Genomic DNA, 21053 nt, shown 5'->3' with positions numbered 1-21053 from the left:
GGCACAATGTAGGGAAAACACAACATGGTTGTTATGGCTCAGTCCCCACCCATGTGACAAATCCTTATTGACTGATGCTGGGTCCTATAGTTGGTCCCAGTGATGTCCTATGAAATATCTGTCACCTCAGTGCAACATTTCCGTCTCCTGCAAGTATAAGAACCCCAGCTTAGAACCGCTGTCACCATTTGCCTGTTGTTCTCAACGTTAACCTGTACCCTTCCCAAAGCCATGGCCATGCTGAGAGTGTCTTCATACCGCAAGCTGTTTGAGGAAGCCCAGTGGAGCCAAAATGGGGGGTCCAGCATGCAGTGTGCAGGGCAGTACCGCGCCTCCACCAGGTCGGTATGATTCTCTGTAATGGACAAGCCGAGACTTGGGACCAGATTTGGGTTAGACTTGTCACTATGCAAAATGGGGTTGATTTGGTATATGGTACTACATTCAGGTTTTGGAATGATTACTCAGTACAGTTTAACCACTTTAAACCAATATATTTAAAAAGTTTTCAAAATAAAAATGTCAAATATTTTTGAAAGTAGCAGATCTACAAGTTCACTACATGTTTTGAATGATGCAAGTCGAATGCGACGAATTGTCAGCTTGTGGATTGCTATTTTCACTATTTTCAATAACAAATTGTATAACATAGGGCTTATGTCTGTAGTAACAATGTTTAAATGGGGAGATTTGCTTTTGCAGGACATGTGATACATATGTATACAGCTAAACTAAACAGAATATTACATAATTATATTACTCTTCATCTTATGCATAGTATTATTGTATGTAGTTGTATTCTGTCATGGGATTGGTTCTTGTGTGTTCAGGGCGGTGTAACTACCCTGTTTGGTGCAACGGAATGTTTGAAGAAAGATGACGAATGCCTTTTCTGCATGTGGTGATGTCATCATCTTCAACAGTGTTAATTTACACTGACATGATATGGGAGGGGCAAAGCATTCACTAGAGGAAGCCAGGACGTAGCCTACAGTAGTGTTTATTCTGACTCTCCTTGTTTAGTTTGCATTGCTAAAATGTGACCATCCAAATTTGCATGTCACTGTATGCTTGTATTTACAGATGGGTGACAAATTAAAAGAAATACTTAAATAACTGAGAATGGAGAAACATGACAAATGCATTTGCTTCCATACATGTGGACTGCATGATGCAATTAAGGAATTAACCTCACATTCATGCTCTGTAAGTGAGTAACCTTTGGATTCCTGCCACGAAAGTTACCTTGTTCACCGTTATCCCATAATTAAATATTTCTATCCTGATGAGAATAGTCTCTTCCAGGATGACAATGCCCCTCATCCACAGGCACGAGGTGTCATTGAGTCTTGGTTTGTTGAGTATAAACATTATGTGAATCATAGCCATGGCCCCCTGAAGTCACCAGATCTCAACCCAATCTCACACCTATAGGAGATTTCGGACTGCTGTGTTAGACAGACAGCACTTTTCAACAACACCATCATCAAAACACCAACTGAAAGAATATCTTTTGTTAGAAAGGTGTTCCATTCCTCCAATAGACTTCTCAAGTTCATGCCAAGCCACACTGAAGCTGTTATGGCAACTTGTGGTGGCCCAACACCTTACTAAAGACATTTTATGTTGGTTTTTCCTTTAATTTTGTCACCCGTCTGTCTGTATGTGTGTGCATCATTTATATAAATTCTTGATGAGGGAGGATTAACCACTTTCAAAATGGCGCCTCTTTGGGCAAAAAGAAAAATGGCAGATCTACAAGCTGTGAGCTTGTATATCGGCTATTTTCGGCACGTAACATTGTCGTACTACAAAGTATAAAATGTTTGTGCAACATCAGGTCAGTCCTTTGTACACTGTCCCTCTCACAGGAGTGCAGCTGCTGATCATTGTGACTGTGACAAGCTAGACTTTGTAGCTGCCAAGGCAATCAATAAGGAGGGTCTGAGCCGCTTTGCCCAGGAGCGCACCATCATCGCTACCCTCAATGACCGCCTGGCCAGACTTATTGAACTGGTAAGGCTGGAAAAGACCAAGACATCTACTGGTCCAATTGAACTATTTCAGAGACTGATTGACTGAAACCATAGTCTATTTTGTTAGTTTGCTGCCCTCTAATGGTTAAAAACTACAGAAGGGTAAAAACATGCTATTCTGATATTGTGAAAAAGAGGCTATAGAATATAGAATCTTTGTACAGTAACAGTGGTCTCCCCATCTGTCCAGCTTTTCAATAAACAGAAAATACATTTCCAGGACGGGATACCCACTTGATCCAATCAAGAAAGAGAACTCCTGCAGATAAACAAGTGAAATTGGAAGTGATGAAACAAAATAAATTAGCAGACTAAATTGGTAAATTGGAAATGGAAGCTGATAAATGGGTTCTCTCTTCTGATTGGACGGAATTGGTGACCCATCTGAAAATGTGTTTTCTGTTTATTAAAGAGCTGGAGAGACAGGGAGGCAGCGGTGGCCTAGTGGTTAGAGGGGCGGCCTTGATACCGGAAGGTCCCTAGTTCGATTCCCCAATTCATCACATCAATCATGAATCACCGCTGAATAGCCCTTGAGCAAGGCTTCCATGCAGGGTCCGGCTGGAAACAAGTTTCGTACTTAGTCCGACACCCTGGGTAAACAACAAACTTTGCTTTGTTACTGAACAAACACTTTATAGCAATGATTACTATCAGGATATAGAGCCTTTTAACAAAACCTACCTAAATCTATCACTTAAAGCAAGTTTATCAGCTGCAGCTGTGTTGCTTACACGTCACAGTGTACTAAGGTGAGCCCTTCAGCAGTCTTTTACCCTTGGAGGGCAGCAAACAGCATTCTAACAGAATTGGACTATGGCACCTTTCCCAATTTTTGTTACTTGTGTTGTCTGGTGTAGGGGAATGATGTTGTGCATCCATCATGTGTTTCAGTTGTTTTTAGCAGTCTCTCTCTCTGTCCTGCAGGCACGTTGTTTTGAGTTGGAGAATGAGTCTCTGGAATGCAAGATCATGGACCTAGAGGACCAGCAGAACAGCCAGCAGGTTTCTTCCACTACCACCACCACCGTGGCTGTGACTGACTACAGCCTGGATGCCGTGGTGGTGAGACTGCAGAGGGAGAGAGTGAGTACAACACTGCTTCTCAAAGTGGGGTCCTTGAGGGGGTTCAAGGGGGTCCCCAGCAAAATGGATTAATAATATATCAGCAAAATCTGTTAAACAGCTTTAACCCTATTTTATACTTTGGCTACCGGTATTCAAAAATGGTGTGTTTAAAAAATGTTGAAACATTTGGAATAATTTTGAAAATGTTTAACACCAGTCTTCTCTTATGGGGGTCCCTTCCCTGGCACAAAATCTTTTCAGATGCGGGTCCATGGCCAAATACATACATACATACGTTTGGTTACACGTAACCTCTTAAGCTCTATACTTCATACTTTATCGTCATACGATGAGTAATGAAAATTTGCCCAAAATAGCGATGCCATGGTTAAAGTTGTTTTTAAGGCTCTGCCTGGTGGTCTATGCTGTGTCTAGGTATTTTAACTATTTATCTCTCTGATGATCTAGCTCAGGGGTTTTCAACTGATTGTGAACGAGGGACCATCACCTGACCTGGGGACCACTGTTGTGTTGGGTTAAGATTAGTGCTTATGACTGTTAAGGGCTTGATTTAATTCGTTGCACCATACTATGTGCAACAAATTATATCAAGCCGAGGCATTATTTAACTGAAACATGCGAGTGGTCCAGAGCTTAAAAAAAGGTTGAGAACCACTGATCAATTTCCTATCCCACATTTACCCTTATTCCGTTCTCTTACTTTATCCAACGTTCCATTAAACTCATGTTAAACTGATATATTGATTTGTATCTTATGTACGAGTGAGCAGACACATGCGATTATATGGGCACATTTCCTAATAATGATGACCGGTACACTTCCCCTTCTTGACATTCTAACTCCCATTTTATGTAGAATTTCTTGACCCCCGACTTCCAAGTAACTGACAACATTGATGCGTCATCATAGGTCACCAGTTCCGTGGAAAAAAATAAAAAATAAAATGAAAAATCTTCACCTTCCTACATTACTAAATGCATGATCAGGGACCACATGCAATACCTTCACGGACCACCAGTGGTCCACGGACCACTTGTTGAAAACCCCTGATCTAGCTAGTCTAAGTCTGTGGTTCTCAACATTTTCAGGCTGTGACCCCCCAAAATAATCATATTTGAATATGGACCCCCAACCCTGATAAACACTTGTTTGGAATGTAGGGGTTGAGGCATTACATTTAGTTTGACTCATTCTACAGATACATATTTTATATTTTATTAGATAAATTTGCCTCTTTCTTATTTTATTTGACAATTTGGCCAATGTTTGACCAGTTTTTATAGTATAGTTTGTTGATTACTTTTGATGCAGTAATGGTCTTTTTCTTTTATTTCTTAATTCTAAATTATATACCTTTTAGGTATTAAAAAGGTCTTAAAAGTCCTTAAACCGTCACTTCACTGTCACCTGGGGACCCCCCAAAATAATTCCCCCCCCCTCCCCCCCAAGTTACGACCCACAGGTTGAGAACGTTTCATTCTCTGTGACATGGTGCTACATTTGCATTGCATCTTACCGATGCACGTCAGCTGTCACAGCGGCAGTGCTGTCTAACCTGCAGACCTGTCGCGGGCCATCACTGTCTATTCTGTGTGTCCCTACAGGATGACATCCTGTGTGACACCGAGGAGCTGAAGAAAGAACTGGAATGTCTGCAGCAAGAGCATGAGATAGCTGTCAATCAGAAGACCCTCATTCACCTGGAACGGCAGGATGTTTCTGTGGTAAAACCTGCGTCTGGCGTGCCTCCTGATACAAAGACTGCTTCCATTCAGAAGGACATACAGTACAATGCTCTGCTTTATAACAACATGCACAGCCAGATAGGACAGTGAGTCATACTACCTATGTCCCCTGTCGACCTGCAACCTTTCTACTGGACCAGATCAGATGTTTGTTAGTGCCCATCTACAGTACTGTATATCCAGTGAGAGCAAATACTGTGCACAGAACGCTCCTTGCACACCTTAATTGCAATAATGTCCTGTGGACACTAGATGGCAGTGTTCCCATACCGCAGCAGTCTCTCTCTCTTTCTCTCTCTTTCTCTCTCTGCTCTGCTGGTGGAGCACAATACAGCTGCTCCCTCTGTTGCTCTGCCCAAATGGTGTTGATCACCGTCACTCACACAGTCTGGGCCGGTGGCCACGGTGCAACCTGAGACCCCCACCACACACACACACACACACACACACACACACACACACACACACACACACACACACACACACACACACACACACACACACACACACACACACACACACACATGCTGCAGCCCATCTTCTCCTTGCCATGGCCAGATGTGAGGGAAGCTGATTCCATGTCTCCTCATTGAGTCATGTAGGCTTTAATTTCCCCCTTACAGATGTAACGCAGACAGTAATGTGCTGGCTGGCAGAGGGCTGAGTTTCTGAATAGGAAGCAGCTGCCTGGAAGGTTGCAAAGCTTGGTGGGAATTAGCCAGGGGGATGGGGGGAAGAGGAGAGGATGCTACCCCGTAGTTCTTCTATGAAAGAAGCATGCTTGCTGATCACTCAACATGGTGATAGACTAACACTGGCTAGGGATGAAACAAGGGATGGACGGCTTTGTTGGTGTCCAGCAAATGAGGCTCCATCGACTTATCATTGGTATTATTGTCTGATGCTTTATTCCTGCCAATAGCAACCCTGTGGTGTTCCCAGTCACTTCTTTACACAATCTAACACCAACTCCTGTATAGGCACAGGATATTTTTTCAGTAAATTGTTAGTGGATGTTTGCTTTTGAAGGATTCTGTGCTAACATTGGTCTAGTCGAGCCAACAAAACAATGTGAAGGGGCTGGATCTGACATTGGCCCCTGAATCAAACTCGAGATTCCAAACAGAAGGCATGATGACATGCCGTGGGGGGAGAGCAGGGGATTTGTTGTCAGTGCACAGCATGCGGTGGAGCACGCCAGTCTCTGCAAGTGCTCGCTCATGTTTGAACCGAGACACAAGGCTAGCTACCTCGCCCCCTGCCATCCATCAGGAGCTCCTGCCGCCAAAGTACGTTTCAGAAGCCCTATCTACTCCCCCCCTCCCCCCTCCTCCATTTTTGTGACCAATCAAATGTAAATGCAGTAATTTAATTTGTCGCCAATTAATCAGCCACTTAAAAAGACTATATGAGCTTTAGAACCCCTGCCGGCGAATGGATTGCTGGACACATCTTTTGTCTCTAATTAGCCCTAGCCAGCCTCCTTTGCATCTTCCTGCTCTTCCTCCTCCTCCTCCTCCTCCCCCTTCCTCTGCATTGCGGTGGTTGTGCTGGTACTGATGGTGGTACTTAAGGTGGGTCTCTATTGTTCTCCTCATCCTGTCGATGTGCTCAAGTGCCCACGCTGCACTGGGCCTGGTACTGGCAGTGTTGCACAGTGGTGGATGTTGGCATGCTCCATCGAATCGGTACTGTGTAACTTGACCAGCACACACGCGCTCACACACACACACACACACACACACACACACACACACACACACACACACACACACACACACACACACACACACACACACACACACACACACACACACACACACACACACACACACACGCACACACAGGAGGAATCGAATGTTAAATGCATTATTTATTTATTTTTAAACATTTGCACATTTGTATTAGTTAGTCATGGTTCGATTGAACCGAGTCAGTTCAACAGAGCTTGATTTGGTTTATTTTAGAGAACTTGTTGTTCGTGACAGACTCAACTCTCTGTTCACCACATAGGAAGTGGATGCAGTGACAGCAGACTGTCTGGCCCTGAGAGAGCAAGTGGAAATCTATGAAGGGCAGCTGGCAAACATGGAGGCCCAACACGCAACGGTGAGAACCAGAACACGATAGCTACAGTATGATGTAAGTAATGAAGAGTTTATAGCCTTTAATTGACTCGAGATGCAGCACTTAGGCCAATCAGGAGTGTTGGACTAATGCCCGGTCCTGAGGTGACAGCACAGCTGTGGTCTGTGACCCTCAGTCACCTTGCAAGTGTCCCTGTTGCCAGGAGCAACAGTGATACTGGGGGAAGATTGGAACACGGTACAAGCATCCTACAGTAGTTGCATCAGAGGGTTCAGTTCAAACACACACACACAGACCCCTCCCCATCTTCTACTGTATTCCCTGCCTCACCAGGGGGATGACAGACACGTCCCAGCCTCAGTCATACTGAGGAAGCATGAAGGCAGAGAGAGGAAATGGAGGCAACTCCATCACGCTGTGTTTTCTGCTGGAGAAGGCCGCCGGGCTGCCTGGTGTTTAACACAGTCCCTCTGGGACACGATAACTCGATAACTCTCTGTGCGGGAAACGTGAACACCGACCGAACACAGGAGTCCCCTTTGTTTTATTAACTGCTGTTATTATCAGCACGTCCAAAACAGTGTATTGCCTTAGGCAAATTGGTGGCCATTACATTCCCCTTACAGTAAATCTTTGCTGCGCTGATGATAATGATTCTTTTAGTGGATGAACTTGAGAATATACATAGACTATATAGTAGACTATACATTATATATACTGTATACAGTATGTGTGTGACTGTCTGTGTTTGTATTTATTTGAATGTGTATGTATTTTTGTGTGTAGGAAGTGGAGGATTTGACGGACCCGGTTGAAGGGACAGCGTTAGCATTGGCGGGTACAGAATTCTGCAGCCCTGACATCACACAAGCCCTGGCCATAAAGGAATACTACTGCCAGCTGGCAGAGTGCCTGGAGGTACGGCACAGCACACTATAGGAGAAAACAGACACATATCGCCGCTGTTGGGCAGAATCCTTGTACTGTATGTCCAAAACCGTTACTCTCCAGGAAATGGAAAGAATAACCTGTGTTCCAGTGGGTCCACTGTAATTATTATTTAGTCACACAAGTTATTATTAATAACTTTTCATTGGTCAATTATTTATAATATTTGTGACCGTGTAGATTGGCTACTGTTTATATGACACTGTCATATGACAAAGTATAAATTAAGGCATTCATTTATGAAAAATATTTTTAAGATGAAATATGGAGATAGAAGGTATCTGCCTGACAGTGATGATATAAGAATCTGGTAGCACCTGCTGGCTCACACACGGTTGGAGTTACAGTAGCCATCTTAGAATTGAAGGTTCTCCGTTCTAGCCCCGGCTCGATACCCGGATCCCTCTGGCTTTGTGTCGTAGTGTCCTTCAGCAAGACACTGAATCCCCAACTGCTCCCGAAGAGCAGGTTGGTGCCTTGCACGGCTGGTTGGATGAATGCAATGCACATTGAAATTGTAGAAAGAAATGACTTTGGAGAAAGACGATATATATAAATACTAGCCCTGGTCCAGAGCGTTTGTGAGTTGGAGAGAACTCACTAACGCTCTGGACCAGGGCTATATAAATACACCATCAAGAGAATCACTTTATTTGTCAATTGCCCTTTGCACTTACATACATAAAGAATATGAAATACTGTTCCCTCTCAGCCACTTGCAGTGCAACATAAAACACCAAGCCTTAAACATAATTTACCATTTTACACATGTATGTCTGCACAAACACATGCACCCGTACCAACAAGAGACCAGCCGCCACCCTCCTGTCCTCCCAGTGGCTGGTTAATGCTTCCTACTTTCACCACGTCACCCCCATCGCTCCTTCTGACACGTTTGGTCACGTCCTGACGTAAATCAGAGTTTTTACGCTGCGCAAAGGGACAGTCCCACTTGTTTTCTTTCCCTCTTAACACAACAACTGGGTAGAACTTGAGAACCTAAGGTGCTGTTCTGGGCCAGAACAGAACAGCTTGTGTGTGTGTGTGTGTGTGTGTGTGTGTGTGTGTGTGTGTGTGTGTGTGTGTGTGTGTGTGTGTGTGTGTGTGTGTGTGTGTGTGTGTGTGTGTGTGTGTGTGTGTGTGTGTGTGTGTGTGTGTGTGTGTGTGTGTGTGTTACAAGTGAGGAGGTGCTGGGGTCAGATTGTAGCTCCGGTGGGTCTGACCCTCTCTGAGCTGAGGAAGTCTGCCCCATTCAGAGGTCAGGGCAGCAATCAGACCGCTGGCCGCCTTCCCAGGCTCCTCAGCACCACTGGTTGTGTGTGAGCCCCCCTAAGGCTCCTTCACAAGGGGTCCTGCACAGCAAAATCCAGTGTTCATTTAACTTGAGGGGTGAATTCACAAAAGGAGTGCACACTTTTTTTTTGTTACGCGGCCCGAACATCTAGAGTTCGCTCACCTACGTCGCAGCGCCAATCCGTCTGAAATGCCTATATATGAAGATCTCTGTGTCTGTCAGTCCTTGTCCCTTTTATGCCCATATATGGAGATCTCTGTATCTGTCAGTCCATGTCCCTTCATGCCCATATATGGAGATCCCTGATGTCATCAGTATATGCCCATGTATATGCGCATGCCCCCCTTAGTGATTTATTTGCACCTGATGCCATGAGGTTAGACAACACAGTCCATACTTGGGCGTAGCTGCATTGGGAACTCCTTATATGTTTATGGCTGAGTCATGGTGACATGAGCGTAACGTCAGAGGCCGGCCAGCCAATCCTCCCTAAAGCCAATTTTAATATAGGATAGGATGAGCTTAACGCGTGGACATTGCTACTCTGTTTATTATCGCTGCCACTTATTTTGTACTTTTTTGGTCTCGTATGTCATGGTTAAGCACTGAATCCAACTTTGTGACAGTTGAAATTGCTTAGGAAATAGCTGGGCTTCACAACACCGTACCTAGATTCAGCAGTAAGTGGTGGTATGTGATGTACTTATAAGTAATAGCCAATAGGGCTGCTCAGGCGGGCAAAAGTAAGCAAAACTGGTACTGGCCCAATTCAAGCACTGTCTGTGAAAACAATGTCTTTCATGAATAGTCCAATTTCCAGATGTAGCCTAATTAAAAGAAACATTCTTCTCAACCAGCAGACTTCAGTGTTTCAGGATATGCTGTGGAAAATTATAATTTTAGGCAAAAGAGCATCAAATTACCAGTGGTTCAGTCCATTGGCACAAATAAAATTAACCATAATGATTGCTACACTGGCATTGTTCCTTTTCAGGCATTTGCTAGGCCTACATAACGCCTCACCACCAGCTCCACAAACTCCTCTGTGACAGTCAAAGACAGCACACTATAATATATAGTGTGGTGCAAAAGCCACCATTATGCTTTTCCACATAATTGCATTCACATGGAAATCAAGGGCAAAGTGCACTTAAGCTGCGAAACTTTATGGATGATGGTGTTGCTCTCTCATATCATTAGCACAATATCTTTCGGAAAACTTAAGCCGTTCATGCAAGTGATGCGCAAATCATGGTGCTATCTGCAGCCACAATGCATTCTTTTGGGAGTGGTAAATGACTCAAAATTGACCTCATCTCTTATTTCCCCCAATCCCCCTCCAGCAATTGGCGTTCTCTCTTCCACTTACCTCCCCACGCCCACCTCCACTCTTCCCTTTCCCCAACCACCTCCATCTCCCTCCCCTGCCAGCTGGTCACAGATCTGCGCCTGCCTCCATTACAAGGTGCAATTGTCTCAGTGCTAAAATGATTGCCATCAGGGTTGAATGGTAATGGTAATGGCTGGCTGGCTCCCACACACCTGTGGACCCTCATGGCGCTTATTTGCTGTGTCATTTGTTCCCTCTAATCAGGGATATGGTGGGCACAAGGAGGGACGGCTGTTTCAAGATCAGACTGTGGGAGGGGCTGAGTCATGAATGTCTCTGATTGTGCTTCGAGATGCACTTCACATCTTAGAACAAACACTCTCGTGCATTTCCCAGTGCGACTGTGAATGTTTATTGTAGATGCAAATGCCTTTCAATGTTTTTTCCAGGATGAATGCGGATCCTCATCAGCAGTGGTTCCCATCGATGGAGAATTAAAACAGTTGGAAGCGGCGGGGTCAAAGGTCAATGCCAAAGATTTGCGCCAGATGACAGACCCCAATGAACTGAAGAAGCTGGTGAGCGGCCTCCCCTTATATTGGTTTTATTTTTTCTAACTGCGTTTTTCCACACTTCCTTCACCTGTCATTTGAAATCTTTCCACGGCTAACCGCTCAGCCATCCATCTCCTTCTGTAACTGTACTTACTTAAAACATTCTCAGGCTCGGAACCCGCAATGCGCTCCGCGTCGGCCGCCAGCTACTAAATCAGATGTAATGGCGAGAATGAATGGTTTCCCACAGAAAGCTGAGGGAAGGGATATAGGGGGGCCACTGAGTGACAGTAGACCAACAGAGTGTGGGGGATCCTGCTGACCGTTGTGTTTACTCTGTTGGACACATCAGCAGGACACGTGAAGGGTTCTGCTTTGGATCAAACTGGGATTTATTGCCTCCGTTATTAAAGGACAGTCTTCCACAGTGCAGAGAGCTCCCCCCGCTTTCATCATAAACTTCTTAAAGTGCCACACTCTGAAGACTTCCTCCCCAAGTGGAAGAATGAAAATACTCCCGTCAGCTGCCACCTTTCAACTGTGTGCTTTTTTTTTGCGATAAGAGAAAAATGGTCATAAGAGAGTCGCTTCCTGGAGCAAAAATGTAGGCTCTGTAGTAGGCCCGCTAAGAGTAAGAGATCAATTGAGGGGCGAACCACAACAGCTGCCACTCGTATGCACTCGCCTGGTGACTCTGCACTAATAGTAAGTAACTGCTCACAGTTCACCTCCGTCGCCAGGTGATCCATCAGCGGTCAGACCGCAGCCGACACCTTGCCCTGGTCCATGACAAACGTGGTGGTTTGGTTCTCATTAACTGCGGTCGTAGCACTGCCTCCGACTCTTTAAATAAACAGTGCCCTCCGTAACCACAGCTGAGCTCTTGCAGGCAGCGCCCCCATATATGCTGCACACGAACCCTCGTTCTGTTCAACTCCAAGCCCTGACGGATGGACAGGAGGGCTTGATCTGCTCTGTTTCCTCTCTCTCTCTCTCTCTCGCTGTCTCTCTCTGTCTCTCTCTCTCTCTCCCCCCTATCTCTCTGTGCTTGTGATGAATGCCTCAGGTCCAGTTTCTCGCTGAGACACAACATGGCCAAACAAACAGATTGTGATGAAATCAGGCCTGACGCAGAGATGTATATAATAGAGCAGCTCACTGGCAACATCCATACTTGCCTGAGCGTACACACACACACACACACGCACATGCAAGAGGCCAGGCCTCACTTATCATGCCGGGGTAGAAGAGAGTGTGTGTGTGTGTGTGTGTGTGTGTGAGTAAGTGAGATGGCCAGGTTGTAAAGTCATCATCAGCCTGTGAGTAGTAACCCCCCCCCCCTCCTCATCCTCTTCCTCCTCCTCCCCTCTGATCTGAGCTGAAAGACGAGCAAGCCCGCCTTCCATCCCCATCTGGCTGTGACAGCTAATTGTTGAACTTCTGTGATTGCTGTAATTACCCACAGTGGGAGACAGTGCCTCAGACATTGGGATTGTGGGGGGGTGCGAGTTTGTTGTGAGAAGGAGCATGATCTATCGGTTTATCTCTGCCGTTCCGTTTTATTGGGACGGCTTATGTGTGTGTTTTTCTGTGTATTTGGACATGTTATGAATGAACGTCTGCAGAGTGCAGAGCTGGAGAAGGAGCTCGCTGAACTTGAGAAGTGCAATGAGGAGATGGAGGAGGAGGTGGAGATGAAGAAAACAGCGTACCTGGAGGAGATTGACGATCTGGAGGTAAGGCGATAAACTGTGACTATCGCCCACGCACCTTTAATCACAGCTGTGATGGTCGGAAGGAGTTCTATTCTAATCTTGTCCCCCCTCCCTCTCTCTCCCTCCCTTTGTGTGTGTGTGTGTGTGTGTGTGTTCTTCAGTGTACCTTAGAGGAGATGAGGCACCAGGAGGCTGACTTCCAATCCCAGATGCAGGAGCAGTGTGAGGACTACAAGGAACTGCTAAATGAGAAGATGGCCAGAGACATTGAAATTGCTGCCTACAGGTTAGATTCTGGGTCAAGTTCTGGGTCAAAGATTATTTGCTATTCCATTGCAAACTTTACTGGCAATTGCTCAGAAATGTCACATCAATTGTGGTAGTCTCAGAGAAACATTTTATGGAGCAAACAGCATTAACTTTGATAGGGAAGATTCTATAATCGATATTCTGTTACTTTGCTGAGCTGAAATTAAGTAAAAGCCTATTGTTTTTGTTTACACTCTGTGATGCACAAAGTTGCCTCTGGGGTTGAACGCCACTGATGGTCCTCCAGAAACCACATGATTTTGATTATATCCTGTCCAGTATTATCTGAGTGTGACCTGACATAACATCACCTGGATATCCCTGATAAAGAAAGAGCTGACATCATTGACCAACTAAGGTCAAAGCAGTTCCCCAACCCACAAACAGAGTGTGATGCAATTTCCTGTATATGCGTCCTTCAAGACATTTATGTCATGGCCTCCTTCCGTTCAGGATGCTTCACCATCTGCTATGCTGATATATAGAGTGACGCACGTCGGCGGTCCTATCCTCCTGCCACAGATCCCCCCTACAGACCCCCACCCATCCTAGCGGTTAGCCCTTCCATCATGCCTTGTAGGCCTGCGTTCAGGAAGAGGCCAGCCCCACACAAAGCCTCATTAGAATGGGCAAAGAGGATCTCACATTGTCAGAGCGGAGCACTGGGTCACTGCCAGTTCCTTTCTACACCAGCCTGTTAAAGTCACTCCACACACACACACACACACACACACACACACACACACACACACACACACACACACACACACACACACACACACACACACACACACACACACACACACACACACACACACACACACACACACACACACACCACCGCATTCGTTTTAAAACCCACTTTTTACCCAACAGACATTTAAGGTGCACGGAAGTCTGTGCCAAGTGTTGTTTTCACTCAATCCTTACTTTTTATTTACCGTGTTTTGTCTTCCATGATTAAAACCATGAATAAGAAATGAACATGGAAGCTGTTGATGCTGACTGCAGAACAGACACTAACGAGTAACGACCCTAGACTGCCGGTCCTGAGTGGCACATTGCCTGTGGAAGATTCCCATTGTGGTTTTGAGCAGATGCAGTCCAAATGGACTTCATGTGTTGATGTGAGCCTTTTGTTCTGTAATTAAGTATAATTCAGTCTGTTCTGAGGTTGTTCTGTTCATGAACTGAGCTGCAAACAGCTAAGGAACATGCCCTGTACAGATGTCTTCTGCACACCGAAAAGAGGCAACTGGTGATCACTGTCACTGCCATCCTGTGTGCGCTTCCCCTCAATGTGTTTCTATACATTAAACAGGTCATCTCCAAGTTGTGTTTTGTCTACTTCTGTCTCTCAGGGGTCTGGTGGAGGAAGAGGAGGCGAGGCTGTGTGGCCTGTGACTGGAGACAGATGGACTGACTGGAGAACGGACAGACTCCCCCACACCGATCAGGAGCAGACGCACAACGGCTAAAAAACCAGACCTAGTTCGGACGTATGGGATGAAGGTTAAAGCACCCCGACCGCAATTTGAGCACAGATGTAAACTTCTCGTGAGAGATTAATGCCGTCTGGGGGCCCGGGCAAGGCCATTGATAACAGGTCGCTGGCAGATGACCCCCAGACTACAAGAAAGATGGAACTGTCTAAAATAGGCTGGGGGATGGTAATGCCATGAGTGTGTATTCATACTAGATGTGTGCGTGCGTGTGCGTGTGTGTGTCTGTGATCTAGGAGTTTAAGGAGAGGACAGTTTCTTAAGTGACACACACACACACACACACACACACACACACACACACACACACACACACACACACACACACACACACACACACACACACACACACACACACACACACACACACACACACACACACACACACACACACACACACACACACACACACTCAGATAGAGGAAAAAACTCCCCAGCGCGTGGCTCCGTAAAATCATTCTGTTCCTGATACCCCCTCACCCATCAGTCAAATGAAGTCCGATCACCAGCACTTAACCTCTGCCCTCTCCACTCGCTGATAAGATGCTCTCAGCCAGTCAAGGCAGACCAACTTTGTTTAGCTTTTACAGTCAAATAGTGCATGAAGTCATGTATTCATGTTTTCTTTACACATAATTGGCAGTCAAACTGGTCATGTGTACTTGCAGCATGTTTAGTTTGCAAATGGTTCATGAAGCTGTTTCAACAGAATGCGCACCTGGATGGCTTTAAAAGATACGGTTGTGTTATTAATTCTGCTTCTTTTGAAAAGGCACTTTTGAAAAGTGGCAATTTGCTGCCCTGTTTTGAAATAACCATGTGACAATTCTTTCATTGAGTATTTTATACTTGACTATTATAAAGTACTCTACCAGGGAAGATAATGAATATAATAAACCCTCTGCTTATATCAACTCGGAGTGTTTTTCTTTTGTGACTGTTTAGCGTATATGATGGCAATAAAACACTTGGGATTCTTGTGGCAGAGAGGCTACCCTTTCCGTGCACAGAACAGAGGATGATTTATGTTCCATGGTGCTTCCTTCATTCATCTTCATGCTTAACCTACGATGTGAACGTTCCCAGCTATTAATGATATCAAAGGCTTGTTAGCTCGGCCATAAAGATGAAAAATGCCGCTAATAACGGATCAGATAAGATTAGCCACAGCCAGCGAACCCCTCGAGAAGTTACCCTCTGCATTAAGTGAGATCAGTGTCTGGAGATGAGGGCTGGGGCTGCACGGCTGCAGTGACTTGTTTAATTGTCCGGACGTGAAACACGGCCAGCCCCGGGAGGAAGCCACTGTGTCTGTTTTTCTCAGGGCCGCAGTACTCAGTCATGTCGTCAGAAGACTGGATCTAGGAGACATAAGCTCCTTCAGTCCTTCCATCCTATACAACTTGCATGGAGTCAAAATATGTATATCCACAAACCACTCTGTTCCCCTGACCCCAAGGGGTCACTCTCTCTCTTGGCCTCACGGTTGATACTAAAATATCTGTCTCCTCTGCTCGTCTCTTGGGAAAGAGGGTCATTTTTTTTTGCCATAAAGAGTTGTATTTCCCTCTTTTAGTTACTCTGTCGCTCTGAGGCCCATCTCATGAGGAAAGGTGGGGGGAATGTCTTCAAAACTCCACAAATATATGGAACATACCACTATTTTAACCCATTAAAACCGGAAAGCATTTGTGTCATTTTAGCTACATAATAGTTTTTTTAGAAAACTCTTAGGATTTAGAACAGTGGTTTATAACAGTAAATGTCTCAATAATAGCAGATATACAAGCTCACAACACGTCACTTCGTGCCACGCTACAAGCTTGTAGGCTACTATTTTTGAAAATGTTTGACATTCTGCCCCTCTTCTCTACATGTGACTTTTTCTTCATCGTAATGCCCTTATCAGAATACAGTATAGCTCTAGAATTGGTGATGCAACCGATTGCAACCGATTTTATTTCATGATTAAGGTATTTCCACCATTCTTCTTTCGTGAGCGTGGAAACGCCTAAAACCCCCCTGCTTTCGCTTGCTGTCCATCATAAGACAACTGAAAGAAATGCCTTTTAACCCCTAAAATCCAGGCTGTGACAATGAGTGGCCTGGGGCAGGACTCTGGCACCTCTGCTCCTTCAAGCCGGACAATTTGATTTGAGAGGAGAGTTTCAAAGCTGCGTCATGGGTCAGTGGTCAGCAAGGGGCCTTGGCCTTTTCATCCCTTTGGCCTTGATGAGTTGTGTGGAGGAGGGGGTAAAAGAAGCCATTATACGAACTGGCAAACACCAACAAACAAAGAAGTAATTGGAAATAACTGTGAACTGGCTCCCTTAGCCTAAAGTATACAGTATATGAAGACTGAATGCTTCAGTATAGGATTTACAAATGATTTGCTCATGCTGACTGAGCAACTGTTGAGTCCATAACATCCCATTGACTTCACGTTGTGAAGGAATGCCTTCAAGTGAGGAGTGACAGAACCACGGACCATGAATTATGAAATCTGAGCTCATGGTATCAGTCAACATATCTTCAATTTGCACCTGAGGAATTTGATTAAGGCCTGAGGTAATGGTATCCAGGTCAGCTTGTATGACACAACTTTGCTTTCCACCTACACACAGGTAACCCCAAAATACCCTTATCCCTGCCAGATCGCCCAGGCAAATAAACACTGTCCGCAGTGAGGAGAAAAGTCATTTTTTAGGGTTTCTTCAAGGCGGTGTGGAAGTAAGCGACTGGGCTGGTGTTTATAAAGCAAATAAATAAGAGAAAAGGTGGAGGGGGGTTGAATCAGGGAAGAAAATAAGAATTGTAAAAATATACAAAGTCGAGTGAGCTATTGAGAAAGTATTTCCTTAACAAGAGGGGAACAAATAATAAATTATGGGGCCCCCTTTCCCCTGAGGCAGGACTGCCATGGCTGAGGGTAGCGGAAAGTGGGCATCCCTCTCTCTTTATAGGGGTCATGTTCAGGCTTCCACCCTGGGGGAGGAGGGAGCAACACACAACACAGGACCTGTGCGGCAAAATTCGGCATGTTAATTTAACTCTGAGAGTGTAACAATGCACCCTTAAAGGAGAATTCCGGTCATTTTAAGTGTTATGTTTGATGTGTGTCAAATCACTTACCAACGTAGGAATGAAAATCGCGTAACTCCACAGAGCCCCCTATCGACCCCCACCGTTGTCATTATAGGAGGATATAGGATAGCCCAAATTCGCCTATTTTAACCAATGCAAAGTCTGTTTTTTTGCTTCTAGTACTCATTGTTGAGTCCCATGATAATGTAACAGGCGCTAAAACTCCCGACAAGCTAACGGCTAATAACAAACGAGCTAACGCTGGGGCTGCTTATCTCTCTGCATGGCAGCCCCAGGTTGCCAGGTCGGGAGAGAAACCAGCAACCAGCATTAGCTCGTTCTGTTATTAGCCGTTAGCTTGTCGGGAGTTTTAGCGCCTGTTACATTATCATGGGACTCAACAATGAGTACTAGAAGCAAAAAAACAGACTTTGCATTGGTTAAAATAGGCGAATTTGGGCTATCCTATATCCTCCTATAATGACAACGGTGGGGGTCGATAGGGGGCTCTGTGGAGTTACGCGATTTTCATTCCTACGTTGGTAAGTGATTTGACACACATCAAACATAACACTTAAAATGACAGGAATTCTCCTTTAAGCGTTACATTGACACTCTGGATTTATCTATATCATGAGACGTTCCACTGTTGTTCCTAAAACAAATCTTCACACACAAACACATGCAACACACGCACACAAAAATAGCTCTTTCGCACACTCCTACCATGCCATGGTACGAGGATGGTGGTAGTGTGACCATGTAAATCTCAGGGCCCTCATCATGTCATCAACATAGTGTTTTTTCTTGGCCCTTGTATCTACACTCGGCATGCATAACCAAGAGACTGCTGACAGCCATGGCCCCAGATTTACCCCACGCGCCCCGCATGCATGTCCCACAGCAGGTGGCAAACACCACCAACCAACCTACAACTTTTCAACTCTTTCCCCCATCATTTAGATAAATATTTCACACCTTCATTTCTTGGCAAATACTTCAATGCTGACTTTTCTCATACGATCAAGAGACAAAGAAATAGTGGCTTTTTTTTACCGTTCCTGTTGATTTCACCAAACTCTGCACCCAGCGAGTTGGTCTTGGCCAAAGTTCATAACAAAAGTTTCCCTTTTGTCCCTAAGTGTTCAATTAATCAACTTCAGACGGGGTAATTGATGGAAGCGGATAAAAGTCTTGGCTACAGGGACCACAAGAAAACAGCCAGGATTGGCATTCTGTTGCTGTGGCTTTCATTCCCATTAAAGGTTGTTAGCATCTTTTTAAGCACAGTGACTTTATTGTCAGTCCAGGGCTTACACAGACCCAGCCATTTGCAGTATTGGACTCCTGGCAGATGGCCTACATGGGTCATGGCCACCCCTTTGTGTTTAGTTCGCATGTTAAGCCGCACCTTGTCATTAAAATGGCCTGCTTCCATGCACTTAGGGTGAATATCTGAACTCCATGTTTTGGTGTAAGGAAAGTATCATCTTGTTACGTGTCAAATTACGTATCATTGAATAGGTGCTGTGTCTACCGAGGTCTACCCATCTGATGCAATTTCAGAGATTGTTTTTTTTGTGTGTTTTTGCTATTAGATTGCACACAAGAGAGGCAGAAAGAGAGAGGTGAACTCACAATATCATGATTAAAATGTTGCGGTTTAATCTGTTGAACTACCATGTCCTCCAAACTGGCACTTATAGCAAGGATGTATTACAGTATAACCAGTTTGACACAATTTGACTTGTATGAATTTAAATTAATACTAATGTATGGATGAATTAAAACATTCTTATTTAGGGATTGAGCTATGCTTTTGTAATATCACGTGCAACTGAAAGGAGCCTTTTTTTTTTCACCATTTGGCTGACTTATTTGAGCACATGACCAATTTGTCTTCTGTGCCTCTGAAGACTTGGAGCCAGAGCACCAGTAGTCCAAACTATCATAATTTGGGCTGGGAGTAAGAAATCACATGTGTCACAGTTTATGTAGGCAGTCATAGCCTCCAGCTATGGCGGGGTTCGAATTTGGAACAAACTACGAAATCATTTTCTTCGAGCGCTAGTCATTCATCTTGTCCCAGACACCCAGACACCTAGGCCTGCTTCCTGTCAGCACTGACAGGACCAGCAGGTAACTTCAATATTCTATTGTTGAATCCCATGTATTTCTGTAATTATATTTTACATGCAATTCATCCAAATCTAATCCTGCATTCACTGCCTTGTAAAAGGATGTATGACTTCCAGGCTGTAAAGACCAAATTGGGTGGAAAAATATGACATGATGTCTTTGATTATCTGGATAAATCCTTTGAGGGCTGAGTAAAGAACTTCCACATATGGAGCAAATTCACATTACTTTGTGGCAGTAAGAAGGTTATCCACCAATCAATCTAGGAATTCTGTACTCCATTGCTTACAATAGTGTGTGTGTGTGTGTGTGTGTGTGTGTGTGTGTGTGTGTGTGTGTGTGTGTGTGTGTGTGTGTGTGTGTGTGCGTGCGTGCGTGCGTGCGTGCGTGCGTGCGTGCGTGCGTGCGTGCGTGCGTGCGTGCGTGCGTGCGTGCGTGCGTGCGTGCGTGCGTGTGTGCGTGTGTGGGGGGTGCTCTGTGCTCAAACGCTCAAACGCTCTCAAGGACTTCATCTTTGTCGTATTTCATCTTTAACTAGACACTTTCTTCAGCTTGTCTCCTGAGACTCTTCATAACTGACCATTGAATGGCCAGTTGAATGTCCAGCCACCAGCGAGACTCAGTAAAGCTACTAAACAGGGCCATAGCTTGCCTTTGAGACTTCACTTCTTGAAGGCTCACCAGCGGACTTGTCAAGCTTGCGATCTTTTACAGGTCCGTTTGCAGACAAAACACCCCCCCACCCCCCCAAAAAAAAAACAGCCCCCCCCCCCTCAACAACATCTGCTACCAATTTGGCTGAGGCATTCCTGCAGTCGGTGCTGTTTAATATTCACATGGGTTAGGATCTGCCGGGACAGGGGGTGGATGGAGGGGGAGGGGGCGGCTCACCTTCCATAATGCTGTGGTCTACCAGTTCAGACAAAGTGAAAAATGAGGGGTTAAGAAAGAGTGAGCTGGACCAGGGCTGGGTTAACCAGGCTAATTTGCCCTGATAATAATGGTGTTCACACAAGGCCTTTGGGGAGCAGCGATGTGTAGAACATGGGCCTGACGCTGCAACCACACAGGAAGTTTACAACACGGCCCAGCAAATCAAAATGCATTTAATCATCAAGCATGCAGTATGGAACTGGCAGCAGCTCCAGAGCCAGCAGCCCTCCTGAAGATGAAGACAAATGTTTGGAGGAGAAGGGGCCAGGGAGAGACGCAGAGCGTG

The 21053-nt window shown here is 45.1% G+C and overlaps 1 protein-coding gene across 1 annotated transcript; it reads left to right on the top strand.

Moving 5' to 3' along the window:
• The first annotated feature begins 43 nt into the window (after positions 1-43).
• On the top strand, positions 44-14931 carry vimr2 (vimentin-related 2). Its single transcript, XM_084041514.1, has 10 exons — positions 44-341; positions 1872-2016; positions 2964-3122; positions 4731-4850; positions 6885-6980; positions 7746-7877; positions 10981-11109; positions 12711-12821; positions 12962-13086; positions 14471-14931. The coding sequence occupies exons 1-10, from the start codon at positions 232-234 to the stop codon at positions 14511-14513; spliced, it is 1170 nt and encodes a 389-aa protein (XP_083897640.1). The 5' UTR covers positions 44-231; the 3' UTR covers positions 14514-14931.
• Positions 14932-21053: the final 6122 nt, after the last annotated feature.

This window comes from Gymnoscopelus microlampas (assembly GCF_963454915.1).
Source record: "Gymnoscopelus microlampas genome assembly, chromosome: 18".
NCBI classification, from domain to species: Eukaryota; Metazoa; Chordata; class Actinopteri; order Myctophiformes; family Myctophidae; genus Gymnoscopelus; species Gymnoscopelus microlampas.
This window is presented reverse-complemented; position numbering and strand designations above follow the sequence as displayed.

Coding starts and splice junctions, on each gene's coding strand:
- vimr2 (XM_084041514.1), top strand. CDS start 232: ATGGCCATGCTGAGAGTGTCTTCATACCGCAAGCTGTTTGAGGAAGCC. Junction 342..1,871: donor CAGTACCGCGCCTCCACCAG/GTCGGTATGATT, acceptor TCCCTCTCACAG/GAGTGCAGCTGCTGATCATT. Junction 3,123..4,730: donor TGAGACTGCAGAGGGAGAGA/GTGAGTACAACA, acceptor GTGTCCCTACAG/GATGACATCCTGTGTGACAC.